The following is a 17,498-nucleotide window of genomic DNA, read 5'->3' on the forward strand; positions in this document are numbered from 1 at the left end:
GCTCGGCCTGATGTGTCAAAGCCCGTGAGTGGAGCCCGTGGGACCTGGCCGCCTGCAAGGGGCTTCCCCCCACGTCACAGAGAACAGTTCTGCTTGCTTTCTATACCGTGGAGCTGTTATGTGTGTAAATGAATAAAGCCAACTTTTTTTTTTTTTTTTAAATAAAGGGCTCTATGGCGAACCTTTCTGAAACCCACTGGTCCACATGGACCTCTACGTAAGCAATTGGTTAGGGTCACTGTTGAAGCTTGCTACTCGGTGGGCTCAGCAGGTAGGGGATGGGGGCAAATCCATGTCCCATTCTGAACCTGAAACCTGAGATTCCCTTAATGCACGTAATTGTCTCAGATGCTCTCGGGTCTTCTCCCAAGTGCTTCAGGCCAAGCTGCCCTGTGCACAGCAGGTCGTCTCAGACATGTGCTGCGCACGCATGGCCACGATGCGGGAGGCCCCACACCTAAGTGCCAGGCACACAGGCAGGCCTGTCCGGTGCCACACCACTCTGTTCTGCCCGTTCAAAGGATGGCGAACGTCCTGCCCGGCGTGTGCTCCCCCCATGCCCTGTCAGAGTCCTTGCTGTGCTCATGACTGTAGCCGGGGAGCAGGGCGATGAGGGGCAGCCCAAGCTGTGCGCCCAGTGCCACATACCATGTACACTAGAGCTGTAAGGGTGGGAAGAATGGAGCCCCACAATGGCCTTGTGCATCCAGATGAGGGTCCTTGGGTACACCGTGGCTCCCCGGACTCGTTCCTCCCACACGGCCGGTCTCCCCACCAAGCGCCTCTGTGACCCCATACTCACACTACCAGACAGGGGCCTTCATGAGAACCCATGGGGAAAGGTTCGCTCTGGTCTCAATACCAGAAAAGCCATGAAGCTCTTAAGCAGAGCCTGCCTTAACGGGCGCTGAGACTTTCCAGCCTTCTGAGTGAGGCAGGATATAGAAACAAAAAGTCGATAAAGGACAGAAGACGGTATGCGTAAGATCCCATATCAAACAGCACCAAGGACAGGTTCCGTTTCTGGGCAGCTTCATTCCCCAGTCTTCCTGTGGCGGCGGCGGGGAACTCCGAACACGGTCAGGGAAAGGACAGCCATGTGTGAGAGTGAGCGCCCGCTGACACTGCGAACAGGTCCAGCCTCGCTTGGCATCACAACATGAGTCCCGAGGGACTCTGCAAGGTCCCGTCTTTCTACACGCACTAGCGGGACTGTGCCTGCCCACCGACACACTGGAAACTCGGCCAAGCTCAACGTGCACTCAGAGACATCTGGAAAACCCCACTCCTGGGCTTCTTCCCACTCCTGTCTGGGCCTGGCACTTCTGTGAGTCTGAGGGTGTCCTGGAGGCCCAGTCAGACCTCTGTGGGTGTGCCTGACAGTTTCCCCACTTTCTACGTTGGTGTTAGCTCTTCCCTGGCTGGCATAAAAGGTTTTCCCAGCACAGCCCCTGAGAAGGCCCTTATTGATAAAGGTCTTTTCACTGATTTTCTGCCCTTTTGTCCAGAATCTTGTGTATTTTTAATCCCCCACAGGGACTCGGACACACCCAGTCGGACACACACACATACACACACACATCTGTCTTGCGGGGGCGGCCGCACTGCCGCAAGGGTTTCCAGAAGGGAGAGAGCAGAAGTTTTTCACTGACTGTCCTTTAGAGGCATGGGCACACGGCCTAAATCACTAACAGCGAACTTACAATAGCTCCAGTTCAATCTCAAATAGAAAACAGAATCTTTGATAAGAAAACCATAAAGCAAAGAACAAGTTCTACTTCTACTAACTAGAATGTTTTTCATGTTTACAGAAAAAGCCCAAACCAAGTTTATAATCAAGCCTAAGCCACATTTGGTTATAATGATTTGTGGCTATAGAAGAACAAATATAAGCCAAACCGACTAGATTCAAGATACTTGAGATTTTCTCAGAAGAAGTCTTCCTAAAGCAGACCCACGTCACCGAAGCCACTGCGCTCGCGCCCCTTAGCCAGAGGATGTTGGCCTGCGGCTCCCGCCTGAGTGAGCCGTAGGCACATGGACAAGATGAGCCGTGCTGTGTGGCCCTGAGCTCATGTCAGTGTCCCCTGTTCCAGGAGCACGGCCCAGTCCTGGGGTTCTTCCTGCTGCCCTTAACCTTCTCGTCAGAGCATAAGATGAAGTCAGCTCGGCCGGAAGCACGCTCTGGAGGGAGCGGCTGTGCACCTGGGGGCGTAGCCTGGAGTGGGGACTGGGGCGCTCTGGGCCGGGGCCCACCGTCCTCCTGCGTGTTTGCCAACAGGCAAATGTTTCTCATTTCTCAGCCAGCACCTCCGTGCCCCTGCTTCCTTTCTTTATACCTCTGCCATCTGTGGCACCCAGAGAGAAGCTTTCGTTTTCCTCCAACAAAAACCAAAAAAGTGCCGGTAACCCTACAGCCCCAGTCCCCGCGAGTCCTCTCACTCTGCTGAGCCGCTTTCCCGGCTATGCCCACAAGGCACTGGCTCCCTGAAACCCAGGTTCTGTCCTGCCTTGGCCTGTGAACTGAGTCGGTGGGGGTTCTGAGCGATGGGACACTCTGTTTGTCAGTGGCTGCTGGGTCTATCTGCGCCGTTCCTGACAGAGGGCAACATGGGTTTCCCCAGAGAACGTGGAATGCACATATCAATCGTCACGCACGCTGACCAGTGGCGGGGGCCGCTCACAGGCCCATGCCTACCCAAGACGCTGCTGCTATGGGCCACCTGTCAAGCTGGGGGGAGCTCCCCTCAGCAAAGGGTCAACTCTGGTAAGAGATTAAAGGGCCAGTGAAGTCCCCAGAACAGGTTACAGAGACTGACCAGGACGGTGTATGTGCTTGCCGGAGCAGATAAAGGAACAATGACACAGGAGCTTGCTGTGGAGGTGTGAGCCGTGCATGCAGGCAGCCGCCCCCTCGAGGGTGGCAGGTGGGTGGGTGGTGAGAGGTGGTTTACCTACACGACAGGGGACCTGGAAGCGGGCTCGTTTCAGTTATCCCATGAGACCTGCTCAATTACGGACTGTCAGAGGAAAGAGCAAAAAATAAGACACACACACAATAAATCCTAAATGCAACATGCTCATCACTCCCACCCTCCGCCCGTCCTTCCCGCAGAGAGGCGCGCAGCGGGCAGGGGACACGCTGGGGGGCGCTACGCTGTGGCTGGGAGAGGAGGTGTAGGCTGCTTCCTCTCTGGAAGGTAGGCGGCATCAGGATTAAACGAGGGCCACGTGAAGAAGTACAGACAGAGTGGGACAGGCCCAGGGGTTTCTGGGGGAAAAATCTGGCCTCGGAGGTCCAAAGTCGAATTCGCTCCAAGCCCTGCTTCTTTCTTGTAGGCCTGGACCCTCAACCGTCACTGTCAGAAGTCGGTTCCACTTTGGCATGAAGGAGACACAGCGCTCGAAGCCACCAGAACTGGCCTGCCAGAACTGGCCCAGAAGGTAGGCATGTGGAGCCAGAGGAGTTCTGGGACCGGGGACCCCCTGTTGCAGCCCGTGGTGGGCTCTGACTCTGGCTCCTCTCTAACGTCCGAGAGCCCCACACACCCTGGGGCTGCACCCCAGACTCACCTTGGACCTGATGTTTCGGAGTTGCCGGCTGACACAGGATCTGTCTTTCTTTAAGAAGTCAGGGTTGCTTTTAGATTTCATTATATCTGAAGGGAAAATAGATCCATTACTTTCGTTTTATAAAACCTGTGGAACCAGACAGAATGTTTAGACATCTCCCAGGCTTACTGTTACCACCACACAGCTATGGCATTTCCTTAAACAACTTTAAGAGAAAACAAAGCCAATGACCATAAAACACACTAGCTCCTTCTGGGAGCACGCAAAGCACCAGATCGGCCAGAAGGCACGCGTGTGGCCCGGCACCAGGCTCCTGCTGCCTGTGTCTGCACGGCGCAGGGCGGGCGGGCGTGGGTTAGGACCTTCTGTCTGGGGCTGCTGCATGGACCCACTGCCCCATTACTTATTTACTGCCCACCCGCCCCCGGCGACCCAGCAGTGTCATAAAGCAGAAGAGCGAGAGTCGCAATCCACTCCCACTGAGACAACCACCACTCAGTTTGGGGTAAAGTCCTTCGGACTTCTTAAAAACGGCTTCTAACCCAACGTACACTGGGTCCCCCCATGCCATGTGTCCTGCTGGGGTGGGGCTTCTACTTTGTATAGCTATCGATCTTTTTCCACATCCAAACAGAAACCTCTACCTGGTTTCTCTTAAGAACCGCTGGTATTTCACTGTATCGTGAAGCCACCGGCCTCCATCTGCGGCAAGTTTCCTTGTTCGCACATTTCCTTGCACTTGTTCTTCAGAAGGTCAACTGGCAGCTCACAGGACCTCCGCGCTCCCCCCGAAAATGCTAAGCCTTCTTCTCTCCGTGGCCCGGGCCACCCTGGGGTCCCCCTCAGGAGCAGCCACTGTTGTCACCTGGCGACCTAGCTTCCGGAGTTAGTCTATAGTTTGATTCTGAGTGGTGCCCGGGTATCGCCTGATTCCAGAAAGACAGCCGACTCGTCCTCCAACAGCTACTCAAGTGACCTTGGTCCCTACCTACCCTCCAGCACCACCGCGGTCACAAACGCCTGGCTGGCTGAGCGGAAACAGTCTGGAACTCACCGTATCCTGACACGGGGGTGTTTTCTGGGGATTTTTCACCCAGTGCTTCCGTCGCTGCTTTCAGCTGCTCTTTCAACCTGCTGATGTCACAGTCGGCCTTTGCCCTCACAATACTGAGCTCTGTGTAGATGTCCTTGTACTTGTCACTAGCGTACTTCTTGTCCTTGGGGATAAGGGCAGAAGCAAGCGGAAGTTAGGGCCAGGCTGGGCAGTCTGTCTCCGCGGGGCGGGAACGCGCCGCAGAATGACTGGGGGCTGCCATCTGCAGCCGGACGCCCGTCTTCCAGAGACGACACTCAGTATGAAGTGAACCAGGCACAGCCCAGAGTCTCTGTCGGACGCAAGGCGAGCAAGCCCAGGAGCTCTGGCAAACACAGGAATGGCCCTGACCCACCGCAGACCTCCTGGAAAACCCCCTCTGTCTTGGATTTCCTTTTTTTTTTTTTTTATATTTTATTTACTTATTTGAGAGAGAGAGAGCGTGTGAGCGTGAGCTGGGGGGAGAGGCAGAGAGAGAGGGAGAGGCAGACTCCCCACTGAGCAGGGAGCCCGACGAGGGGCTCGACGCCAGGACTCTGGTATCATGACCTGAGCTGAAGACAGATGCTCAACCGATGGAGCCAGCCAGACGGCCCCGGTCTTGGACTTCCTAAGTGACTGAATGGCCACTAGGGCCGCCATCATCTCCTCCAAGAATGCCCTGGTGGAGGCAGCTGGGCTTCGCCAAGCTCTCACCTTCCAGGACGACATTTGTCTCTGGTCTCTCGGTCCCTGCCAAAGCCCAGAGGAGGCACGGAGGACAGGGACATGGTGAGACCTCAGTTTTACTACACCTGCTGACAGGCTGGTATTTTAATTTGAGCTGAAAAAAAAATTTTTTTTTTAAAGATTTTATTTATTTATTTGACAGAGAGATCACAAGTAGGCAGAGAGGCAGGCAGAGAGAGAGGGAAGCAGGCTCCCCGCAGAGCAGAGAGCCCGATGCGGGGCTCGATCCCAGGACCCTGAGATCATGACCCGAGCCGAAGGCAGAGGCTTTAACCCACTGAGCCACCCAGGTGCCTCTTGAGCTGAATTTTGAAATCACATTCCCCATAAGAATGAAATCTGCTCCAGAAGAGCCTACAGTTTGAGCGCACAAGGGCCTCTGTGAGCTTCGGAGACCGGTGTTCCCCTCAGCCCCGAGCCCATCCTCAGACTTGTCTCCCACCAGGAGGCACCATTACCCGCAACGCCGTCTGTAGCTCATCCTTGAGAGAGCTGATCTCCTGCTTCAGGTACTGTATTTCTGACTCCTTGACCCGCAGTAAGACCTAGAATAACAGAAATTAGGAGCTGACATTAGGAACAAAGGGACTTCCAGAGTCTTGAAAGCAAAGATGAGGGCATGAGGGCCAAGCAGGGAACCCACCCCCTCCCCAGGGACATGCAACCACAAATGCCAGCAAATACACTGACCGCTGCTAACAGGTGGCCCATCACATACAGAAACAGCGAGAAACCACTGCTATTCCTCCTGGACCCGAGCACCCTGTTCCTCAGCCCGTGGGGCCGCAGTGAGTGCCCGGGCTGGGGCCCAGGAAAGCACCCTGCTCAAACTGTCGGACTTGCTCAGCCTCTCTCACATCACTGAGCAGATGTTCACGATAAAATGAGAATTAAATAGGGAAAAATCCAAGTGCTTTTATAGAAAGACATAAGAATCCATCATTCTGACTTAAACCTCACTGCCCTGAGTAACACAGCGCTCAGGACTGTGAGCAGCTGTGGTGCTCGCAGGGCTAGTACATGTTTTGCTTCTGTGGTGAGGCAGGAACTGTGGGTACGGGGTTAGATCACCCTGTGGCCTCCTCCCGAGGGGACCCCACTCCTGCCGTGCACCCACAATGCCTGGCAGCTATTCTCTTTGGCCGCCTGGGGGATTTGCATCCTTCCACATCCTTCTTGCTGTCTCCAGCGCTCATCCCTGCCATGACCCCATAAGCTGAGGCCACCTCTTGGTCCCCGCTTGGGGCACGTGCGGTTCAGAGCGGGCTGAAGGGGCTCCGAGCAGTACCTCTAACTCATAGGCATCCTTGCCCTGTGTGAGCGGGGAGCCGGCGGCCTCTCCGCCCGCGTCCCCGGTCAGCAGCGTCCGTAACCGTGCGATCTCCGCAGCCAGGCGGTTGTTCAGCTCCTGCGGAACAGCAACACAGCAAGGACGGAGGCTTCACAGAGCCACCTGGGGGCAGCACTGACACCACACAAGCGGGAGAGGCCGGTTTCTCACGGAAGAGGCGGACGGGTGTGAGTAGAGGAACCCCGGGCAGGGCTGATGCACACTGCGATCACAGGCAAGGCAGCCACTGCCTGTGACGGACGACCCTGTGACAGCCATTCATGTGCGCTCTGTGTTTGTGGAATAGTGTACACGGAGTTCCATAACCCTCACTACCTCTCTGTCACTGTAACTAGTATCCATGCGTGTCACGGCTTGTCCAACTTGAGTTTCTGTAGGGTTGGGCCCTCTTGGCGCCTTCCCTGCTCCCTTTCTGTACCTTGTTTCCAACTGATATGTGGTCATTAGGCCACTGCGTTGACTAGCGGGAACCAGTCCTGCCAGAGCGCCCTCATCCGGGGTGAGTGTGGGCCCAGAGGCCTTGAGCCTGCAGCTGGCCAACACGTCCGTGTACTCAGTGCCGGGGGAGGATGAGCCGGTGGGTCATGCACACAGTGGTCCAAAAGTCCAAGCTTTTATCAAACTAAACCTACCTCGAGTCTTTCCCCTCGCCAGGATTTTAAACGCACCCCAATTCTCTGAAGAACAGGCAAATTTTAAGAGAATGATCTGACCCAAAAAAATGTGAATAGTGCATGGGTTTGACTGGGGGACGTTTAAACATGGTCCCAGCCTTGGGGACAGGAGGTCTGGACCAGGTGCAATGACCCTCCCTCTCAGGCCCCGCCCTGCAGTGACGAAGCAGAAATCCAGAAATGCTCAGGAGACATCTCAGAGATCCCAGAAGGGCTAGAGCCCAAAGGAGTCCAAATTTAAACAGCTCGTTCACGAGCTCCCCCATCTGCAGTGAGTTTCTGTCACCGTTCTGGGCAATGTCAGACATCAGGGAGATGCCTGCAGATGGGGCGGCCACTCCGACCCAGGGCCGCCTCAGGTAAGGCCCAGCCCCCGACTCCGGCATGGCGCCCCCGGGCACAGGCTCACCTGATTGTGGGCATTGAGCTCCTGGTTCTCACGCTGGCACTGCCGCAGGGCCTGGCGCTCGGCCTCCAGCGCCTGGGCCAGGTGGGCATTCTCCAGGCACTTCTGGGAGTACTGCTCCGAGAGGACCTCCAGCTCCCGCTGCACCGACTGCAGCTCCTCCCTGCAGAGAAGGCACGGCTCACCCCTCTGCCCCCAGCCCTGGGCCAGGCCTCTAAAAGGCCCTGCGAGTCCCCATCACGAAACTTGAGGAACGACGAGACACAACGCAAAGAGATGAGCAGAGGGCAGGTACCATTCATTCTGTGGTCTCAGCGAATTTGGACCCAGCTAAAAAAGGGACAACCTCGAAGTACTGCAGGCTTACAGACTCTCTCTTGCATCCTTCCCTGCATCTCTCTCTTTTTTTTCTTTTTTAAGATTTTATTTATTTATTTGGCAGAGAGAGAGAGATCACAAGTAGGCAGAACAGAAGGCAGACGCAGAGGGGGAAGCAGGCTTCCTGCTGAGCAGAGAGCCCGATGCGGGGCTTGATCCCAGGACCCTGAGATCATGACCTCAGCCGAAGGCAGAGGCTTAACCCACTGAGCCACCCAGGTGCCCCAATCTGCACCTCTTTCAAGGAGCTTAACGGTCCCACACACAGAACCCCCCTGATGCCCGGAGAGAAGTCACACTTGTGATATGTTTTCAACACTGACTTCTGAGATGCCCTGTGTCTGATAAGCCAGGACCAGGCTCTATCCATGCTCAGAAAATCAAAGCCTCGTGACGTTGTTCTCGGTCACCCCGGACCCCTTGGAAAAGACTGCTTCTTCCACTTGCAGAACCAAAGACAATTCTGGGATGGTGCTCAGCCCCTCAGGAAGGGCGGCTCGGAGCTGCCTCAGAACCCTCAGGCCTCCACCACTGCCCACCCTTGAGACCCATGTCTTTGTGGCTCTTAGGAAGACACAGGAAAGGTCCCGCTTCCCTCCAGCCTGGCCCACAAGGGCCGCCTCCTGTGGGCAGGAAGCTGACTCACAGGTACTGTCGTCGTAGGGCCTCGATGTCGGAGTTGATGCTGCTGATCTGGGACCTCTGGCTCTTCTCCAACTCGCGCTCCATCTCCTCCCGGTGGGCATTCTTCATGGCTTCAATGGCTGTAGTCAAGGATGTGGCCATCAGCACAAGAGGCTCGAGGCGGGGTGGGGGGGAAGCAAGATGGACAGGACGGCGTGTCTGCCCATTGTTAATGCGATGTCCACGAGTGGTCAGGCTGGGCTCTCCCAGACCAAATTTCAGCAGACACCAGCCAAGGAATTCCCGGGGAACTCCCACCACAAAAGGGATGCAGGTACTTTTTTTTTTTTTTTAATGTTAGAAGTAAGCCAAACTGATGAAATAAATGTCAATGTTAAAATCACGCACAAGTTTATAAAACAAGCAAGCTGTTCAGGCTGGTAGGTTTTGTTCTTCACCCCGAAATGCCAGCACCGTAAAGCGCCATCACAGAAAGGGAGGGTAACACACAACCAACGGCACCAAGCTTGCTCGGGGCAGAGCGTGTCGGCTGGGTGGCCAAGACTGTCACCGGGCAGGAGCGGCAGCAACGCTGTGCTGATGTTCTCGGCACTGCAGGAGGAGGTGGTCTTATGTGGTCTGAGGGCAATGGCACCGATGGGACTAGCGCGGCTGGGGACAGCCCTTCAGGTGTAGCTGGGGGTGCCAGGCCCGGGCTCGCAAGCTCTCAGAGGGTTCCTGAAAGCAGCCTCTCCCTTGGAAGGAACCGTCACAGGCTAGCCTTGGATAACCAAGCTGCAACCTCAGCCAAGAGGCAGCTCCAAGGCGGCTCGTGGCCAAACTGTGCGGTCAGCTAGGGAAGCCTGCTGCCATCCTGCCCTTGGGGGGAGAGTGGCCGCCCAGCCGGACTCCCACCTGAGATAGTGGCTGCCGTCTCCTCGGCTAGGAGACGGTCCTTCTCCTCTCGAAGCTTCTCCAGCTCCCGCTGGTGCTGCCTCTGCAGGTCCTCAATTTTTTTCTGGTGCGTTTCTTCCATGGCTGCAAAACCTCGCTCGCACGTGGCCTGTAAGATGCAAAAGGAACTCCATGGATTTTTTTCTTTACTCCCGCGATGGGTGTTCTGTTTATCACGAAGCCAGCAGCCCAGCCCCTTGAGGCTCCTTGGTCAGACAGCATGCTCCCTGACACTGAGCACGGAGCCAGCGGGGCTATCCGATGGCTGTCTGCACACGCTCACTGACGCTACTGGGCATTTTATGCTACCGGAGCATTTGGGAAAGAGAGTTTACACCTTATTGGGGTGATTGTTCTGAATCCATGGAAAGTCCATACTGTGGGTGGGAAGCGGCTGCACTGGAATTTAAAATAGCTGATCCCGGGTCTTTACAGAATCACAGCTAGGTGGGACTGACCAGAGGGAGCAAGAAGAGAGTAAACGTACGGAGGCTGGCTGGGTCTGGTTTGAGTTACACAGCAAGAAGCTTTCAGCACCAAACTGGGCATTTCATAAATGTGTCTTTCTTGGCTCTCGGAGGGAGCAGACACCATCCTGTGAATGAAGGTATCCCGGTGGCCAAGGCCCCGCCACTAACGAGCTAGCCACCTTTGCCTGGCATCCACTGAGGGAATCAGATTAGGCTACCTGATCTCTTCTCTTCCAACCTTCCTTCTTCCTTTTTCAAGGAGTACAAACAAGGGCGCTAATTAACTAACTGAAAAGAGATACACAGCAGAACTGCTCTCCACACTCGTCCGTGCTGTGTTACAATGCAGGCTGGATTATTACCTACACATTGATTTAGGGGAGGAACAGAGGTCCCCCTAAGATGGGACCCTAAGACGGGTCCAACCATCCCACAGGTTGGTTGAGAAACCCAGGCCTGGCTTAGCAGAGTGCTCTGACCAAAGGGGCAGGGGACTGTGTCATAGCTGTGAAGGCGTACGTGTAGCTGTTCTGTGCACAGAGGCACACTTGTACATAAACCCCTTGCCACATCTCTTCCAAAGTAGGGATCAGGCTTTTCAGTGATTTTTAAAACACCAGAAGAGTATGGAGAACGGCCAGGTTACATTCCAAATGCAAAGCGGGGTGGGAGCTCCTCCCCACCGACCTATGCTACTTGCTCAGTCTTCTTGCACCTGGATTCAAGAAAGGGTAAGAAATCAAATCACCACACTTGGGTGTCCTGGTCTGAGCCCCCACAGTAACTGATGGGCCTGTATGAGATACCCCAATGTTTTCGAACAGTCTGGCCTTCACTCAAACAGACTGGCTGCGACTGGGCCAATGGTCTTAACTGTTCTCCACCGCTAACTGCGCGTTCCTTCTCCCTGGCAGCTCCCACCTGGAAGCCATCGGCCTCCTCTCACTGCCGCACAGGACAGCTGGAGGAGTCCTGGGGCTGTGGCTCCCAGCCCTCGGCCCGTCCGAGCCCCACATCTTCCCTCCTTCGTGCTTTCGTTCACAATGAGCACACAGCTAGTCGGTCTTTCAGGGTTTAGTTGGATTGGATGGCGTTAGAATATTTAAAGCTAAGGGTGAAAATTCTTCCTACACAAACACTGAATAAGCTTTAAAGACCAGCTGCTTCCTTGGACAGCACACGTGTTAAAATCATTCACCCAGAAACACATTTGGATTTTTAAGCAGGTATTCCCGGCCCAGTTCCTGGATGGCTACTGTGCAGAGTTGTCAGAGAAGGTGGCAGCCTGCAGTGGTCAGAGAGGGGCTGTCAGCCAAGACCCTGGTCTCCCCAACCCTGGGCAAAACTGCACCAAGCCCTGGCTACTGACTGGAGACCCTCGAGAGCGCTAACTGTAATTGCTGGGTCTCTAGGGCCGCAATGAGGACAGCACGGACGGGCTGGATGCTCACAGGCAAACGACAGAGGCGGCACAGAGCGCAGCAGCAGCGCAGCCCCCAGAGACAGGCGATCAGAAGCCCCCAACCCCGTTTCTTGCTAACTAATCACACCAGGCCACCAGTGTGGGCCTTATCTCTGTCCCGCTGACTGAAACGGGGGCTGAGACTGCCTCACCGCCCAGGGGCTCTGTGGAGCAGAGATGAAGCCGTTCACTGGAGGGCAGGGAGCCCAAGGCGTGTCTGTGCTCGGGCCCCTGGTCACACAGACCTGCGTGGTGTCACAGGAAGCAGCGGGATGCTCTTTTGGGAGGGCACTAGGGGCCGGTGTTTGTGCGAGTTTCTTTCAAAGGTGGGCCTGACCCATCTGAGTGCTGCGCTCACATGCACGGGCCACCGTGGGGGCACCATTCGTGCACTTCTGGAAAACAGCCCTTGAAGCTGTCTCACGATTCCTAACCATTTTCAAAAGGTTTTGACTTGGGAAAGGAACAGTGAGAATGGGCTCTTGGCCGTCCGAGAGCTTGCTGATGACCACACGTGCTCGGCTCTGGCCAGTGGGCTGCGTTGTCGCCCAGAGGTAAAGAAGACACTGCTGCTGACTCCCCGCATGTCTGTCCCCCACTTTCAGAGCGACAAAAAACAGCAGCACGGGCATCCTGCCAGAGAGCAGCATTAGCGCCACGTCTGGCAGGAGTAGCCGAGCAGCTGCCTAAACCCTGGGGGCCGGCTCTGTGTACGGGCAGGCTGAGGCGCCACTGGAGCAGGGGCCTGACTGGGGATGGAGGGCTTTCGAGGAGCCCGGCCATCTATTGTGCCGCAGCAAGGGACGGTGCGGAGTTCAAGAGGCTAATGTCGAGAAGCTGCGGGGAAGTTCTGGGCAGCCAGGCAGCACGCACGCAGGCCTCTCTAGCTCTGAAGGGGCTGGATGAGAACCTGGACCGGCCCACAAAGCCCACAGCCCAAAGGAGCCTGGGAAGGTCACCTTTACATGCTAGGGCCTGGGTATTCTGCCGAATGAGGCGGAGTACGAAACGGGGAAGGAGAGCAGGGGATAGTTACTGGGGACAGGGCATTTCTCACAGCCCCCAGGGAAGGAGTACCAGTGGCCGAGAGGCATGCTCAGGAGGAAAGCCGTTCTTCCACAGAGTGCCCATTAAATGCCAGTTCCCCACAGGAAGTTGGACAGGAGAGTCCAACTTGACACTGTTTTGCAAATCTCCCCATCTTTTGGGAACCCCAACTCTGCCCTCTTAGGGCAGTCAGGAGATAGCTCTCTAAGGGAGCTTCTGGCCTATCTCTCCTGAGTTCTTCCCAGGTCTGCATCTATACTGGCCTGGAGTAGGTTCTGTGGGAGTAGAAGAGAGGGCGAGGCTGTGACCAAACAGCAAAGGCTTCCTCTGCTGGAGGCACTGGGAGGGACCAGGCAGAAGGGTGATGGCGGGGGTGAGCATGCTCCCTCTCTCATGGTGCTCCTGTTCGCCTTCCAGCAGTCCTCCTTGGGGGTGGGGCGGATGTCGAACAGGAGTCTAGACTCTTGCCCAGACCTTGCTCTGAGACCACACCACACCAGCGAGGAGTCAGGGGAGGGACAGTATCAACCGGACTCTGCTTGCACAGTAACTCAGAGCCGAGAACCGTGTCTCGGCTCTACCCGAGAGCCCTGTCTGCCAGACACTGCCACCCCCCCACAGCAGAGCAACGCCTGCCCCTCCACTGCCTTGAAAATCAAATGATGCTGCAGAACCTTAAGGTTCTCAAAGTCCTTCTGGTACTTCTCCCGCAGCGTGGCTGCGTCGCCCTCCAGGTCCTTGTGCTCCAGCTCCTCCCGCATGATGTCCATCTGGGCCTCCAGCTCCTGGATGCGCTCCCTCAGCCCCGTCATGGAGTCGGCCTCTCCCTTGGTGGCCTGCAGGGCCCCCCGGGGCTGGCTGGCAGGCCAGCTGGAGGAGGGGCACTGATGGGGGCTGCCTGGGGGCCCGGGGGCCGGCGGGGCTTCAGGCAGCTGGCGCTGGTAGTGGCGCAGGGCCTCCTGCAGGCCCCGCAAGCTTTGTGAGTAGTGCTCCTGCAAGGTCCGCAGCTCCTCCTCGTGGATGGTCTGCAGCTCTTTGATCTTGAGCTGGAACTTGTCCTCCAGGCTCTGCATCTGCTCCACGTGGTGCCGCTCCATGTCCTGCCGGTCTCTGACCGAGGCATCCAGCTGGCTCAGGACCCTGCTGTGCTCGGCCTGCAGCGTGTCCCCTGCTCGGTTCAGCTGCTCCACCACACACCTGATCTCTTCCTCGTACCTCCCCTGCAGGGCGAACATGTTCTCACTGTGCTTGCTTTCTGCTTCTTCCAGATGCCTCTGCTGATGGCCCAGCTGGGTGACCTTGGCCTTGAGCTCGGCATTTTCCCTCTCAACAATGGCTATCACATCCAGGTACTCGCTCTTCTGCTTCCGGAGAAGGTCCTCGTACTCCTCCCTCAGGGCCCCGACCGCTTGCTCGTGCTCCTGACAGGAGGCCCTCGAGCCCTGCCAGGACTCCTTGTAGCACCGGAGCTCCTTTTCATACTCCAGCCGGATTTTGCAGGCTGCGTAACACACCTGTGCCTGAATAATTGCATCCTGAACTAATAATGAAGAATACTGACCGAGGCCCCCCAGGTAAGTGTTATAGGAGAGATTCTGGGACGCCTGGAGAAGCTTCTGACAATCTCTGACCGACTGCACAGGGGGAAGCGAGGTTAAAGCGGCAGATATCTCCCCCAAGAGGCTGGCCTTATCTTTGAGCTGCAGGGCAAGTTCTTCCTGAATAGCAACGAGGGCTCCAGAGCTCTGGTTGGACATGTAGAAGGGCTCCTGGGAGCTGGCGGCTTCCTGAGGAGTCAGTACTTCTAATGGGCTCGGGTCCCAGGATGCCTGCATGCCTCCTTCAATGCCCGCAGGAAGCTTGAGAGCTTCTGAGACCTGCTGCATCACTCTCTCAAAGTCGGGGGTCCGGTAGGCTCCCAGGATGTCCCCCAGCATGCGCTTGTGCTGTTGCAGGGCCACTTGGGTGCCCTGGAGGGTCTCCTGGATGCTCTGTAACCGTCGGTGGAAGGACTCCCTCACCGACTGCAGCGCAAAGCTGAGCTCTGCCCTGACCCACGTGGCATCAGCCAGGGCGGGGACCAGGGCTGGTGGGATGCTCTGCTGCCCGCCTCCCGCTGCGCCGGCGGCCTCTCCGCCCAGCGTTCCCAGGTGCTTACTCAGGGACTCGACCTGGCTCCAGAATTCGCCATCTACAAGCACCTTCTTAGCCCAGGTGTCCGCTGGGGCCCCGGGGCAGAGAGCAGCACTTTCAGGTTCCACAGGCCACCTTCCCGACTGAGAAATCTCGTGGAGAACGCGTGAGATATCCGATGTTGTGTTTTTTAAGGAGTCCGCTATTTGGTTTATCAGTGAGGCTTCCAGAGCTATCTGATGGGAAAGGAGCTTCAGCTGTTCCTGCTCAGTCAGTTCCGGCCGGAGCAGCGGCTGCGAGATCGCCTTCCCTAGCTCCACGAAATGAGCGTCCTCTGGCTGGGCCTGGGCCGCGCTGTCCACAGGAGCTGGCCAGGGGCTCGGGGCCTGGGTGGCGCTGACGAGTGCGCCCTCCACGCTGGCCAGGGGGCCCGCGCCTGCATCCTGCACACCCTCTGGGCTGGCCGCTGGCAAGGATCGCAGGTGTTCTCGGCAGTTTTCTAAGCAAGCCAGAGCCTGGCTGTTTTTCACCTGGAAGTCGCCGAGCTCCCCTACGTGACTGTCAACGAGCTGGGCCCTGAGCTGTCTCTCCTGCTCCAGCTGGGAGGCCAGCGCTCCAACCTGCAGCAGGCTGGCACGGAGCTGCTCGCGGAGCCGCGCCTCGGTGGCAGCCCACTGCTGGTGCAGCGCGAGCAGGGCCTCCTGGCTCTGGCCCTGCTGACTCTCCAGCTTCACCGTCACATCCTTGAGCTTCTCCTCCGTGATGTAGAGCTTGGTCTCCAGGGAGTGTATTATGGAGAGATACGTGTCGGAGTCGCTGGTTGCAGGGAGAGAGCTGGGGGTGGCCTCTGACGACATGCTCTCCTCTGAGGGCGAGCGGTCCTGGCTGGTGTCAGAGGACGTGCTGCTGGTCCAGGTCTTCTCGGACCCATCAGGGTGCGTGTATTTTTGGCACTGAATCGTGGAGAACCGGATCCTTTGCCTTTTGACGCCAGGAACTCCCTGGTCAGGTTTTGCTGTGCTTGGAGGGTGTCCCTCCCTGTCCGGCACCTCCGACTTCAGAGAGCCCATGCTCTCTTCTCTCTGGGGGCTGCCGCTGCCACGCTCCTCCCCTAGGGCCACCCCTGGGGCCTCATCCTCGAGCCTGGGCTGTGGGAAGGCCGGGGGTGTGCCGGCAGCTTGGAGCTGCGGGCCCGACAGCAGGGTGCTGTCCTCTGCCTCTTCCGGGCCGCTCCGTGGCTCCTCCACGTCCTCTGAAGACTCCTTTACAAATCTCCTTAAAACTTCCTCCTTTGCCTGGAGCTTCATTTCTGTTTCCTCTAAGCTGCTCCCCAAGGCAACCATTTTAACCAAAGCCTCATTGAGGTCCTGATCTTTCTTTTCCAGAACCTTCTCGTGCGTCTCCTTGATGCACTTTAGCTCCTCCTCCTTTTCCTTCAGCAGCGTGTGCATGCTGTGGAGCTGGCCGGCCACCCTCCTGTAGGAGTGCTCCAGGCTCTGGTAGTCGGCCTCCCTTCCCCGCAGCTTCTCCTGAAGCTCGGCCACGTCCCCGTCAGACAGGGCGACACGATCCATCAGCTCTTGGAACCGCTGCCTGATCAGGTCCCGCTCATCTCTGAGGCTCTGGACGTGCTCGGCCAGCTTCTGGATGCTGGCCTCCTTCATCTCCAGCTGCTCCTCCAGCTGGTGGACCACCTCGCTGCCCTCGCACTTGGCGCTCAGCTTCTCCTTCTGGAGGACCTCCATCTGCTGCTCGTGGTCCTGCAGCTGGTCCTCATAGGCGCTGGCCTTGTCCTCCACCTCCTTCAGGTTCTGCAGCAGCACCTGCTTCTCCTTCTCGCAGCTCTCCAGCAGCAGCTCGTAGTTCCTCTGCAGCTTCTCCTCCATTAGCCTCTGGGCCTGCTCGCTGGCACCGAGCTGCTGGCTGAGGTCGGCAATGCGCTCCTGCAGCCTCTGCACCTCCTTCTGCCGGTCCCTCTGTAGCGCCTGCTGCGTCTCCAGGTCCCGCAGCTCCTGCGTCTTCTCCAGCAGCAGGGCCTCGGCGCTCTTGAGCTTCTGCTCGCTGGCCTGCAGCTGCCCGCTCAGTGCGGCCTCGCTCTGCTGCCATTCCTCCAGCTGCTCCCGGACCTTGTCCTTCTCCAGCTTCAGGTCACCCTTGAGCTTGGCCAGCGCCTGCTCCTTGATGGCGAGCTCGGCTGCGGCATTGCTGAGCCTCGCCTGGAGGCTCCGGATCTCGGCCTCATGGTGCCGGATCGCGTCCTTGGCCTCCCCGTAGCTGCGCTTCAGGGACTGGATCTGCTGCGTGACCAGCTCCTGGCGCTGGCACTGGGCCTCCAGCTCGCTTTGCAGATCCTGGTTGACTCTATGGAGCCTCTGCCAGGCACCGGATGGGGAGGTGGCCACTTCAGTCTTAAAAAAACCGATTAAATACTGGTTAGTACCACTCGGGCCTCCCAGTTCTGAGTGTCACACCTCTGGCCAGGGTCAACCACAGAAAAGCTTCTTGGTGGCTTTGCCTTTTATCCTTGGCATAATTTTCTCTTTCTCAATTAAAAAACAAATCCAACAAATCATCTTAGCTTGTTTTGGCAAGTAGCTGCTTTTA

The 17,498-nt window shown here is 57.0% G+C and overlaps 1 protein-coding gene across 6 annotated transcripts in view; it reads right to left on the reverse strand.

Moving 5' to 3' along the window:
* The window catches only part of MPRIP (myosin phosphatase Rho interacting protein), a 141,252-nt gene that overhangs the window by 1,502 nt on the left and 122,252 nt on the right, over window positions 1-17,498 (reverse strand). For 3 of the 6 annotated variants that reach the window (XM_032841273.1, XM_032841275.1, XM_032841274.1), the window contains 8 exons: window positions 13,436-17,302; window positions 9,744-9,891; window positions 8,851-8,968; window positions 7,830-7,989; window positions 6,684-6,803; window positions 5,854-5,940; window positions 4,628-4,790; window positions 3,574-3,659 (listed from right to left, as the gene is read on the reverse strand). In XM_032841273.1, the coding sequence (XP_032697164.1) occupies window positions 3,574-3,659; window positions 4,628-4,790; window positions 5,854-5,940; window positions 6,684-6,803; window positions 7,830-7,989; window positions 8,851-8,968; window positions 9,744-9,891; window positions 13,436-17,302 (4,749 nt within the window). Of the gene's footprint in view, window positions 1-2,954; window positions 3,021-3,573; window positions 3,660-4,627; window positions 4,791-5,853; window positions 5,941-6,683; window positions 6,804-7,829; window positions 7,990-8,850; window positions 8,969-9,743; window positions 9,892-13,435; window positions 17,303-17,498 lie in introns of all 6 variants that reach the window. The other 3 variants (XM_032841278.1, XM_032841277.1, XM_032841276.1) reach the window with 3 other exon arrangements.

Source organism: Lontra canadensis, unplaced genomic scaffold, assembly GCF_010015895.1.
Source record: "Lontra canadensis isolate GAN:19392208 unplaced genomic scaffold, GSC_riverotter_1.0 scaffold122, whole genome shotgun sequence".
Lineage (NCBI taxonomy): Eukaryota > Metazoa > Chordata > Mammalia > Carnivora > Mustelidae > Lontra > Lontra canadensis.